At 41.8% G+C, this 13,355-nt stretch overlaps 1 protein-coding gene across 2 annotated transcripts in view; it reads right to left on the reverse strand.

The window, feature by feature from the left end:
- The window catches only part of xpo7 (exportin 7), a 36,440-nt gene that overhangs the window by 16,599 nt on the left and 6,486 nt on the right, over window positions 1–13,355 (reverse strand). Inside the window, exons 2-13 of one of the 2 annotated variants that reach the window (XM_062961195.1) lie at window positions 11,029–11,175; window positions 10,096–10,189; window positions 9,689–9,855; window positions 7,872–7,937; window positions 5,876–5,980; window positions 5,536–5,701; window positions 5,230–5,303; window positions 4,847–4,966; window positions 4,312–4,458; window positions 3,365–3,537; window positions 2,323–2,516; window positions 1,544–1,649 (exon numbers count right to left, since the gene is read on the reverse strand). In XM_062961195.1, coding sequence (XP_062817265.1) covers window positions 1,544–1,649; window positions 2,323–2,516; window positions 3,365–3,537; window positions 4,312–4,458; window positions 4,847–4,966; window positions 5,230–5,303; window positions 5,536–5,701; window positions 5,876–5,980; window positions 7,872–7,937; window positions 9,689–9,855; window positions 10,096–10,189; window positions 11,029–11,175 — 1,559 coding nt within the window. Of the gene's footprint in view, window positions 1–1,543; window positions 1,650–2,322; window positions 2,517–3,364; window positions 3,538–4,311; window positions 4,459–4,846; window positions 4,967–5,229; window positions 5,304–5,535; window positions 5,702–5,875; window positions 5,981–7,844; window positions 7,938–9,688; window positions 9,856–10,095; window positions 10,190–11,028; window positions 11,176–13,355 lie in introns of both variants that reach the window. The other variant, XM_062961194.1, reaches the window with a different exon arrangement.

The raw sequence follows: 13,355 nt of genomic DNA on the forward strand, positions 1-13,355 counted from the left end.
ATCTGGTGCGAATTTTCTACCTACTTTTTCTACCTATATATATATATATATATGTATATGTATATATATGTGTGTGTGTATATATACAGTAGAGTCTCACTTATCCAAGCTAAATGGGCCGGCAGAAGCTTGGATAAGCGAATATCTTGGATAATAAGGAGGGATTAAGGAAAAGCCTATTAAACATCAAAATAGGTTATGATTTTACAAATTAAGCACCAAAACTTCACGTTATACAACAAATTTAACAGAAAAAGTAGTTCAATACACAGTAATGTTATGTAGTAATTACTGTATTTACGAATTTAGCACCAAAATATCACAATATATTGAAAACATTGACTACAAAAATGGCTTGGATTATCCAGAGGCTTGGATAAGCGAGGCTTGGATAAGTGAGACTCTACTGTATATGTATTTATACACACATGCCTATATACATATATACAATATAATTTACAATATATATTATAATATATTGTATATGCATATAATATTAATATTATTATGTAATACAATATAATATTATATATTATATATTACATGTAATATTATTAAAATATTACAATATATAGATATAGTACAATATGGTAATTTATTGCCAGTATTGTGCTATGCTAATAATATAATATTGTATGTAAATTTAATTTGTAAGCCGCTCTGAGTCCCCTTCGGGGTGAGAAGGGCGGGATATAAATATATTAAATAAATAAATAAAAAATACTTTTAAGCGTCAATTTCATCACCACAAAGATGAAAAATCAACTTTGCTTTAAATACAACAAGCACAAAATGAAGGTGGGAGTCTCTGAGGATAATGGATCCTATACCCAGCTGGAGTCTGGTACAAAAGCACTAAGATTCTCTCCCTCAGTCTCCCAAGGAAAGGATTTCTCAAGGTCCTTCCAGAGCCTAGTGTTCAGACACCCTCCACAATATAATAATAATAATAATAATAATAATAATAATAATAATAATAATAACAACAACAACTTTATTTTTATACCCCACCTCCATCTCCGCGAAGGGACTCGGGGCGGCTCACATGGGGCCAAGCCCAGGTAGTTACAAACATTGTAAAAGACACAATGATATAAAAACAATCTAAACAAACATACTAAAATCACATTTACAATAATAAAACATAATTAGATAAAAACCTGGGAAAGCTCATAAAAATGAACTGGGCCAGAGAAAGTGCATACAAGTGAGGAATGTAAACTGGAGGAAGAGGTAAATAACCTGAGAATGTTATCATGGTTAGGGGCTTGGGATGAGGTAAACATTATTTATTTATTTACATCACTTTTGCCTCGCCTTTCTCCCCGAGGGGACTCAAAGTGGCTTACAATAAATAGGCAAAAAATCAATGCCTAAAAACAGTGTAAAAACAACAATTCATATAAACATAAGAACTATTTCCAACTAAAGGGAATAAAGTGAAACAGAGAAATTGTTGATCCATAGGACGAACCCTAAACATAAGGGCGAGAGAATTTACCAATTCTCAATATGTTACTGAGAAGAAAAGGGCAGGTCTTACCGGCAAACCAGCTCGCCATCCATGGCATCCTGCTCATCTGTACTGGCAAACGACACCCGTCCCCCGATCACCGCCCCGATGATGTAGACCAGCCACGTCAGGCGCCCTGGAAGCGAGACAGACCCAGGACTCAGTCTGCAGAAACAGCTCCACGAAAAGCTACGTAAGCCCTGAAGGATTCACTGCATTTGTGCAAGAAATGAGCTCAAACAGGGAAGAACCCTGCAGACATCTTGCTGTAAACCTGACATTAATAGCCTCTTTTTTCCAGCTCCCCTTCTCCGCCTTCTCAAGATTCATGCTGCTAAAAAACTTCCAGCCAGTTCAAGTTCACTTTATTACGGTCAATGACCAGCTCAGAAGAAGAGGGACGCAGTCCCACACAAACACATCAGGTCTAAGGGTCAGGAAATTTAAAACATTAAAACTCTAAAGCCTTAAAATTAGTGCATTGCCAGGGCATCAAAACAATTAAGCCAGCTAGATATATGCAAAGGAGAGCTGTAAAAAGTAAGAGTAGTTGTCAGATCCTCGGCGAACTGATTTTATACCTATATGGCCATCAATACAGACAGCCACAGATATTTCTGAATCAACACACTATCTAGAAAATTCACATCAGATGTCTGTGAAGGTGAATAAATAAAGCTGTGTGAAGGAGAAGGATGGCGTGAGAGCAGACTGGGTTCCAGGTGGAAAGAAGATGCTCATAGCACTCCTTTGCTATGAGAGTGAAGCTGCTCTTGGTCTCCTCCTCCTTCTGGGACTCACTCACTCACCTTCCTGCACAGCGACATCCACTGGGATGGCAGTGGCGCTCTGCAGCAGCTCCTGGTAGGTCTGGGCCGACTGGTCAAACAGCTGCACCAGGAGGGCACAGGTCTTCTCGTACTCGCAGCGCCCGATGGTGGAGAGCTGGTCAAGCTGCTGCTGCACCAGGCCCGTGTCGTCCAGAGGGTCCTCCAAGCCGTCTCTGCACAAGGAGGAAGCAGCAAAGTTTTAAACTCCATTAAAATCTCCTCTGGGGAGGAGGGACCTAGCTCCCTGCCCAAAGGAGGAAATGAGGCACATTGGTCTCTTCTCCCATCAGGCTTCATAGCACAGAAACACCAATAGGGAGCCCGCAAAGCAGGTTTCGGATTTCTATGGATTTACTAGCTGTGCCCGGCCACGCGTTGCTGTGGCGTTGTCTGGTGGTGTAGGTGAGAAATTGTTGAGGTAGTGATGGTATTGAATGTCTGTTGTATGGTAGACTTTATGTTTAGTATGCACACTGAAGTGGATTATATGGCAGTGTGGAGTCAAGATAATCCAGTTCAAAGCAGATAATATAAGATTCTAAATGGGTTATATAGATGTGGAAGGGCCTTGAGTCTACACTGCCATATAATCCAGTGCAAATTAGATAATCTGTGGAAGAGGCCTGAGGCCTAACTCTGCCTGTCCCCTGGGCTGAGTGGGTTTGCTAGGAGACCAAGTGGGCGGAGCTTAGCCTTCTAACTGGCAGCAATTGGATAAAAACTATTATTCCTCTCCCTGTAATTAGGACTTTATTTTTCTTTTGTTTTTGTTGTATCAACCTAGAGCCGTGAATGATGGGTTGTGTTGTCAAATTTCGAGGTTGGGGGGCCTGTAGTTTTGTTGTTTTGTCCGCTGCCCTGATGCCATCACTCTTTTATATATATAGACAGGGACCGCAGTTCATCGCATAATAGCCACACTTTTTATTCCTTTTTAAAAAACTAATATTTTTATTTTTAAATTGTAGAACACCCACAATACGCATTACAAACATATACACATACATAGAGCCTTTGTTACCTCAGTATGATGTGCACAGACTCCAGCCTGGAGGTGATGTATGCTTTGGTGACTTCGGGCGTGTAGGTCTCCAGCATGTGGGGCTCAGTGGCTTTGACGTAGGGAACAGAGGCTGCCAGCCGCTGCCACAGGCTGAGCAGATAGTGGACGCTGTTGGGGGCAAATTCCCAGTGCTGCAGGGAGAGAGACAGGGAAGGAAGCCAATGTCGCATTAAAAGACTCCCCTGTACCACCAGAGGCCAGCAAAACAGGAGCCATTTCAAAAAGTGGGAGACACTCAAAGCCAGGATACTGCAGATACATCTGGCTGCCAAAACACTCTTGAAAAGTTAACCCAAACCTGGCATTTTAGGGACCTGGACCTCCTGACTTCTCTCCTAGCCTTTGAATTAAAAAAAAAAGGCTCCCTCATTTGTCCACTTCAGTGCCCTTGTTCCTGAATGAGACTCATGTCAGGAAAAGCAATATGGGCCTAAATCTACAAAATGTTTCGTGACAAATTAAAACTGTAGCCTATCCCATCTTAAATTATAAGATTTTTTTTAGTTTTGCAGGTGCCACAAGACTGTTTGGCTGCATCACCTAGAATCCTAGAGTTGGAAGAGACCTCACGGGCCATCCAGTCCAACCCCATTTTGCCAAGAAGCAGTAAATCTGCATTCAATGCACCCTTCTATGGCTTCACTTCACATATTTATATATGGGCATCATGCGTTGAGATCTTGTGGCTCTGACAAAAGCTAAGCTTTTTTACTCCTGTCTACATGTTCATGTTCTCCACTTATAACAAACTAAAACATTTAATAGGAAGGAATGCTCTAAAGTGGTTTCATGTGATGCAAGTGTTGATAAAGGGCACAAAAAGAATGTAAAGCCCCATTTTACTTCTCCCACTTGGTTTCGTTGTGAGTCCCGTCTCGCTCTGCTTCAGCCATACTGATTCCTACCTGCAAACTGGTCACTGTGAAGTTGGCGATGAGTCGGATGACTTCTGGGTAGTTTTCCACTTTCACCAGCTCCCCCAGCTGGTAGTTGCTCTTCAGCCGCGCAAGCAACCGACAGAACTCATGGTAGTTGTTGGGGTCTGACAAGCTCTGAGAACAAAAAGAAAAATGAAGTCAAGGTACTGGTAAGTTGCCAGCTCCCGAAAGAAGTAGCCAAACACTTGCATTCAGTGTCGTCCTCTTTAGGGAACAGTAGTCCCTGCTCTGCCAGGAACCAGAGCTTTCCAGAATTCCACAGAAGAGAGAAACAAAAAGGGCCTCAAAATATAAAGAAAAACAGCAGGCAACTGCTCTTCTTATTGGCAATGCATACAACCAGGCCATTTAGCAATGTCTTAACTTAATAAGATGAGTCCACAGCAGACACTCTACTGGCTGTTGTATTGGATCACACGTCGGACACTTCCCAAGTGTCTAAGACTGTATTTATTATTATTATTATTATTATTATTATTATTATTATTATTATTATTATTACCTGGGGGTTTTCCAGTATTCGTTTGACGCCATCAACGAGATGAGACAAAAACTTTGCTCTTTCTGCATTGTTAAATAAGGACCTACGGACAGAAGCGATTTGCACTAGACACGATAAGACCTAAAGAAAGCAGGAGGAATAAAACAAAGAAGCATGAGTTGGTTGCAAATGGTGATGAGGGCCATTATAAAGAGTTCTATCGGCAGTAATAGACAGACCAGAGAGCAAGCAAACTGGTCTTCTCATTTAGGAAGTGGACATTCAGGGGAGCTTATCTTCCCGACATCCAATATGGCCATCAAACCAACTCCCTGAGTCTTTTCAAAAGGAAGCTTAACTGGAATAATTCCCTTGCCATAGCAAGACTAGAATGTGGCACTCACCAGAGGTGAAAACGTGGGAGGAATGGAATGGTACAGGTCAAAAAACAGCTGTAAGGTCGAGGAATCTAGAAATGCTGAAAGAGAGACAAACATAATGTCATCATGGTTTCCTTACAAAAAGTTGGCCCTACCAGACCGAACCCAGACCCGGAATCCATCATCGCTCAGTCAAGGGAGAAGAGCTAAGGACGCCACTAACAAAGGGCCCCCATACTGACATAAACAAAGAGCTGGAAGAGACCCTAAGAGCCACCCAGTCCAACCCAATGCAGGTGACGTGAAAGCAGAAACGTTGTTTTCCGTTACCTGATCTCCAGCTGGTGGGGATCTGCACGGTGCAGAGGTCGTCCGAGGACTCGTCTGTCGACGTACCGATGAAATCGAAATTCAGGCAGTTGTGTGTGAGCTTAAGGAGCTGCATGAGGAGGCCGTGCTGGCTTTCATCGTTCAAGTTCAGGTTTTTACCCGACGCCTAGAGAAAGAAAACAAGATCACAAAGCTTAACTGATGGACAGGCTCTTAAAGGATGAACCAAAAGCAAAATGACTGGAGCACAGGAGGTAGCACACAATCATGGCTCCTAAAAAGGAGGATTTTATCTGATGCTAGGGGCCACTTTCCTAAGTCCGTCCCAGACCCTTCTTACCTGTTTTAACAAATTGCAGGAGAGTGTGAAGATATCAAATAACGAAGAATCCCGGAATGAAGAGGCTATTTTCCTGTGCTTGGTCAAAGGGTGCGTAGTGTCTGCCTGGAGAGGGAATTTGGGAGAGGAGAGAGAGAAAAAAGGAGGAGAGAGGTCACTGTGACAACTCAATCACAGACTGGAAGAGCCAGTGCAGCGGCAGCAATGGCAGGCCAGCATCCCATGAGCTGCTTCCAAACAGGCACAAGGCTCCTAGACCCCGTAACTCCAGTTTAAGGGGTCTCCAAACTAATGTTTTTACCAAAGTGTCAATGCACTAATTCTGGCAATTGTTTAATAAGTTACAGTCTGTCCATACTATTGAGCAGCCATTTGGGCAAAGTTCAGGTGCTTCCTACTTGGCAGGTGCTGCTCAGCTTCCGGTTGATGGACTTTTCGGAGACCCACCAGCTGGAAAGAGGGGCACAGAATTCCCAGAATTACCTAGAACCTGGCTATCAATATGGACCTGGTGTTAGCCAAGCCCATCTGGGCCAGCCCTACTTCTGAATGGAATGACCAGTGACAATGGATGGATATGTAACTTTAAGAACAGCAACACAAAGTAACCACTTAGCATTGTAAGTAAGACTGTTGTGGTAACAAAACAAGTATCAGGCGAAAACTGATGAATGGTGTTAGAACACAAAGCTTGAAACATACTAAAAAGCAAAAATGGGTTCCCAAGAGCTTAACTGACAAATATGGACTATTGGAATAATAACAAGATATTAAATATCATTAAACATTCTACTCATATTTGCATGTTTTTGAACTCATATTTGCATGTTTTTGAACCCCATTTGGTCCTATCTGCAAACCTGATGATCCTGCCTTCTAACCCTTCATGTAAGTCATTAATGAAGATCCTGAACAGAACCGGGCCCAGGACGGAACCCTGCTGATGGCACTCCGCTCCTCACTTCTTTCCAGGATGAAGAGGAAGCATTGGGGAGAATCACCCTTTGGGTTTGTTCACGTAGCCAATTACAGATCCAACTAACGGTTGTTTTGCCTAGTCCCACATTTGACTAGTTTCCTTGCCAGAAGGCCATGGGGGACCTTGTCAAAGGAAGGCCTTCCTGAAATCCAGGTATGTTATGTCCACGGCATTCCCTGCATCTACACAGCTTGTAGGGATGTCATATGAGCAGAAAGCAGTAAAATGAGATCTGATACTGCTGAGGGGAATATATAGTACAGTAGAGTCTCACTTATCCAAGCTAAACGGTCCGGCAGAAGCTTGGATAAGCGAATATCTTGGATAACAAGGAGGGATTAAGGAAAAGCCTATTAAACATCAAATTAGGTTATGATTTTACAAATTAAGCACCAAAATATGTTGTACAACTTTTATAACTTTTTTGACAGAAAAAGTAGTTCAATACGCAGTAATGTTATGTTGTAATTACTGTATTTACGAATTTAACACCAAAATATCATGATATATTAAAGACATTGACTACAAAAATGGGTTGGATTATCCAGAGGCTTGGATAAGCGAGGCTTGGATTAGTGAGACTCTACTGTATTTTGAGTTGGAGCAACACTCTTTGTAAGTTCTAAGCAAGAACAAGTGTGCTGCTTTTATGAAGGATTTTCTCAAAAGGAGCAGGTACTGGACGAACGTAATGGCTCTCTGACAGTCAGAAAAGAGAATCCCACCTCCTAAAAAGTGTTTGCCTGTGTGCGTGTGGTGGTGGTGGTGGGGGGGGGGGGGGGAGAGGTCTAGATTGTGAAATTGTTCGCTCTGAAAGCATGCTGACTTTTAAAAGCAAGGCAAAGAGATGGGGGAGAGGTGGCAAAGACTCAATTCCCAAGGCCCAGTTTCTTACCGCCAAAAGCACACAACTGTACAGACACAAACCAGCGCACAGAGACACACAATGAGCGTCACACAGCAAAATGAATGAGAAAAGTGGACACTTACTTCGCTGAGGAATGCTGTAGCACTTACTTGGTTAATTTCATTCGTCAGTTGAGAGAGAATGGTCACTCCTATGATGCAGTGCTCTACACTGTCCTGGGGAAAGAACGGGGAGTGTCAGAGAGAGAGATAGGGAACAGGCGCAGAGTGCAGGCAGCAGGCACAAAACAACAACAAGGTCTCATTGCACAACAGGAATGAGGAAAAGCCACAGGCGCAACTACACACTGACCACTTCTTGGGGTCATCTTTTAAGTCAAGGCTATTTCTATGCTTCCTGGTTTCATTTCTTCACAAGTGCACATGGTTAACTGTGGAATCCACTGCCCTGAGAAATGATGCCAGTGATAAAGCCGGATAATTATCTTTAAGGGGTCACAGGATTGTTTGTGGTTTTCACATGAAATCAAACAAATTCAAAGGGAAGTCTAAGATGAGATTAAGAATTGCCTTCAAATATGTAGAAAGCCATTGCGTGGACTAAAATGTGTTGCAACAAATTTTGACCAATATTCAAACTGCAACAATTTCCATGCAAATGAAGATATGGACTTGAAATTTTGACCAAGCATGATGCTTGTGCTGGACATAATACTGCTAGATTTGGAACTATTCAGCATCTATAACTGCCCTGCAGGATCTCTTCGTATTTGGCACTGTCAGCGAAAATGGTAAAATCTGTTGCAGTCTGAATATTGGTCAAAATTTGTCACAATGAGTTGCGACACTTTTTAATGCACACTTTGAGTCAATGTGTTTGACTGGATTTTGAATCCATAATGTTAAAATTAATTTCATCGGAATCAGCAGAAAAAAAACTGTACAGGATTTCAATTTACTAGCCATTCTTATACATTTAATTTCAATTTTATTAGACCTTCAAATAGAATTTTGTTAAATGTTGTGTGCACGCACATTGACTACCCTTCCGATAAAGAGATCTAGATCAGCAATTATAGCAGTTAGAGACCTCACATTTTGGGAAACTTAGTTTAACACGTGACTGGCACTACAGCTAAATTTTGGAGAAAATTGGAGAACATGATGGCAGGAACTTAATTTTTTTTAGACCACTTGGCATGGAATGACCCATGGTTGGATTTTGCAGAGATTCACAGATTAGGGCCAAAATGTTGGAGCAGCTGCTACACAACCCATCAAACAACAGGTCTGGGAAGGGATGCTGTGGGCATGTTCACTTTTCTGCAACAAAATATGTTGATTAGCAAGGAAGCTGCCTTGTTGTCTAGGCTGGGACAGCTTTTAATTTTTGGAAATTTTGAAAACTTTTTAAAGGTGCATTTTCACAGGACCTCTCATGCAACCTCTTATCAACCTTGAGGTTTTCTTTATTTAAAAGGAAGGAATAACGATTAACATATCAAGCAATGCACCAAGTAGCAAGCTAAATACAGGATGTTTGAAAGAGAACTCTCTAGTTCCCATTTAATTTAAATAGGAACTAGGGAGTTCTTTTTCAAACACCCTGTATAGCAATAAATTACATATGAAGGGCAGCAGGAATTTAGTACTTCAAGAAAGGAACTTTCTACACTCTGGTAGATGTTGGGCCCTTCTTTGCTAGAGGTTACCAAGGAGAGGGTTGGACAAGGGTGCTGCCGCTACACTGAGAGAGATATGCCCCCACGGCCCATTCCAACACTGAAAATAAGAGGAACCAAGGGTATCTGTGGGTGGCAAAGACCTGTCCAGTGGTTCAGGGCCCCCCCCAGTCCCCACTCCCTGAAGTGTGGTATTCTAACAGTGTGTAGAAGATCATGACAACAACCTTCACATTAAAACCATGATATAAGTAGAAAGGGAAGGCGCTGGAGGAGAAAGCCAACCTGTAAAAACCTTGTGACGTCCGTGATGACGTTTCTGAAAACATATTCATCCTTCTGGCAGTCAAACCAGCCCAGCTTTGTGATCCTAGCATAGAGCTGGATTAGGGCTTGGGTCACAAAGGTCGCCAGTTTGGGCCTTGTGGCCAGGTAGTTGAGCACATAGTTTCCTGGAAGAGAAAGCAGAGGAGGACCCAGGTGAAGGAAAGGGGGAGATGAGCTCCAAGCCGTCCCAGAAGCTGCACTGACTGAAACTGCAATGACTTCCTGGTCATTTCGGGGCCAAATTCAGAGCACTATGACAGCTTTTCTAGACTTTTACTGTTTCCAAACCAGGCAATCTATCAAAAGGGTATCATAGTTCCTTCACTTGATTTGGATCCCTCGGCAGGGTTTTGTTTTTTACTTACGGATGTCTATCCGCTGTTCCAAGGGCAAAGGGTTGTTTGTGCGCGACACCAGTTTCGTAAGGCATGTAGCTGCCAATAGCTGGGAGTAAGACGACTGTAGAAACAAAGGAGAAAAATGCAAGGGGATAAATTGGAGGCAAATAGCAGCAGTCTTCCAAATTAACAATTAGCAGTTAAGGATGCATTTTCATTCCCAATTCTTGGCTGTTAGCAGGTCTGATCTTCATAAACATTCACATCCAAATTAGGCTAAATGTTGAGCATGAATGAACAGGAACTCTCTCCTTACAGAATTAAGAGCCAGAAATATCGGTGGGTTGTTTGCAAAATTTCTCTTAAGGTGCTATGTTTTGTGAGGGTACAGAGGTCCAATATGGCCTCCGACCCCTGGAAACTGTTAACTTCAGATTACGATACTATGCAAAGCAATGGATTCGTATCATGTCTTAAGTGGAAAGACTTGACAGAAATTTCTAGGTTACTCTAATCCGGGTATCTCATTTCAGCACAAGAATTTTGGCAAACTCCCACTTTAAAACACACTTGAAAAATTGCAAGGGAAAACCATCCAGAATTGAAGTTGCCCACTCATGAACAGGTTTGAATAATTTAATAGTTTATTAACTGCGTGGCAGTCCAATTAAATGGACACATGTCCAGCTTGCCCAGGACCACGGAAATGCCAACACTTCTGTTACAGTATAGAGTCCCCTGCTTTTCAGCATGCAAAAACCACATCCATCAGCACTCCTAACCCAGCTATGTTTTCTCTGCTGCGCACATAAAAGGAAATGTAAAACGTTGAGTTTGGGGGCTCTTGGCTCCACACTGTCCTATGTCCCTGCACCAGGTCATGAAGGCATGAGCCCTCAAATGCTCAGCGCTTGCTTCAGTGTTTTGAGAACAGAACAGCGGGTCAAAAAGCCTACATACACTCCCTCTTTCGAGAAGAAGCTGGCACTTGTTCAAGCAGTCTGGGCTATTGGTGAACTCCACCAAAGCCTTCTCTGCCTGCAGCCGCGTCGTGGTATCTGTCGTCTCATACAGTTGCTTGCACAGGTTCTCTAGCTGGGCTAGACTCTGAAACAGAGCAGAGAAGAACATTCAATTAGGAAATGAACAATCAAGAAGACCAATAATCTAAACGTGATAGTCATCTTTCCAAGTATCTGAAGGGATGTCATGCAGAACTTGGAGTGAACTTGTTTTCTGCTGCTGCAGTAACTAGAATGGATTCAAATTAAAAGAAAAGGGATGTCATCTAAACATTAGGAATAACTTTTTTGTCCTAAGAGCTGTCTCAGAAGGTGATGAACTCTCTTTCTTTGAGGTGGTTTAAGCAGAAGTTGAGTGAGCTTTGTTCCTGCATGGCAGGAGGTTGGACAAGGTGGCCCATGTGGTCTTTTCCAACTCTTTGAATCTATGAATACTTTAGTTGTGTATGTAGTTGTATATTACTGCAGGGCAAGGGGAGGGACTAGACGATTCTTGGGGCATCTTCCAATTCTATGATATTTATAGACTGTTCACAATTGCCAGTGAACAGGCTCTCGGTTAGAGCAGCAACAGGGTGGAGATTGTTCTCTACCAAGACTGGAGGATATCACTTTCTTGAACCTTGATAACAGTAGCATTAAGTATAGAAACTATGCAGCAAGAGAGCACTGTACATATTAGATAAGGACTTAAGGATGAGGCAGCTAGCCAGAAAAGCAGTAAAGTACTTGCTAAAGTTTTCCAACGCAAGAACATCACTCAAAAAAATGCACAACGGCTCCTGCCCACTTCTGTTTTATAGTATCTGTTTCATTCAATGACAGTCTCTGATGGCGCAGCGGGTTAAACCTTTGTGTCGGTAGGACTGATGACCGATAGGTCTGTGGTTCAAATCCGGGGAGAGTGGGTGAGCTCCCTTTGTCAGCTCCAGCTCCCCATGTGGGGACATTAGAGTAGCCTCCCACAAGGATGGTAAAACATCAAACAACCTGGCATCCCCTGGGCAACATCCTTGCAGATGGCCATTTCTCTCACACCAGAAGCAACTTGCAGTTTCTCAAGTCACCCCTGACACAAAAAAAATGCCTGTTGGGCACAAATAATACTTGTGGAACTTTTATAGTCTAACTTATGCCCTACTGTTTTCCTGGGAAGCCACTGCCAGGATAGACCCCTTTAGCAGAAAACAACCTTTAGTGACCAGGAATTGAAAAATCCACTATTCCTGCAGAGACCGTAGCCTTTGTATGCCAGTTTCTGGAGTATGACTCCAAATCCTTCAAAAGAGCAAACATATATTCACAATAACAAATGATCTGTAATAAAAGGATAACATGAGGTATTTTGTCAACACTGTTTCAAACACCAGGCTACTCAGATTGATAGAATATAAAATACAGCTATACAATTGCTGAAGACATATTTCCTAAATTCCTATGAAAGTAAATATAAGCAACAAACTAGGAATTTAACAAATATAAGAAGGTGATATATCTACCATATATTGCTATAACATTGTAAGTTTTTATTTTGAGGCCACCCAAAATCTCTTCCAACTCCACAGCCCTGAGAAAGGAATACAACTGTCTAACTATTGTGAAGCAATTTTACAAGAAGAGATCTAAGGAGTTTGCAAAGAAAGTGCCAAGACTATAAACTACATAGCTAGTTATGAACAAAACAGGAAAACAGAATTCAACCATTGTCTATGAACTGTGTTTGTATTGGGTCTAATTCAGGGTTTTCGTAGTTATGATCCCTATTTTCTGGAAGCCCTTTTCCAGAGAGAGACCTGACTATAAGAAGCCATGAACGATGTCCTATTTGTGCAAATTTTAAAATGCTTAGCAGGAATGTACACATCTGTCTATTTTAAGGAATTATGAACCAGGCTACAATAATGATGCATTTTTGTGCGCTTTCTCACTATGTCTGTATAATTGGCCAGTTTATAGATATATTTTTAAAGGAAACACATTGCTTTCATTGTCTGAAAGCCAAAACAAGTACTTTTAATGTCAGACGTATTTAATAGGAAAATAATGACATGTAAAGATCAAGCTTAGATGAGAAACAGATGAAGGCCAAATTGCCTATCAAGGTCTCTGAGGTTTTCTAGATCATTTCCATGTATATGTTATACACACACATATGGCAGCCAACTGGTCTATAATCTGTTCTGTATTATCCTAAAACTGGGAACAAAACTCACACATGAAACTATCTGGCAATTAGCCAAAGAGAAAAGTTTGAGTAAGGAGAGC

The sequence above is a fragment of the Anolis carolinensis genome, unplaced genomic scaffold (genome assembly GCF_035594765.1).
Source record: "Anolis carolinensis isolate JA03-04 unplaced genomic scaffold, rAnoCar3.1.pri scaffold_8, whole genome shotgun sequence".
NCBI lineage: Eukaryota > Metazoa > Chordata > Lepidosauria > Squamata > Dactyloidae > Anolis > Anolis carolinensis.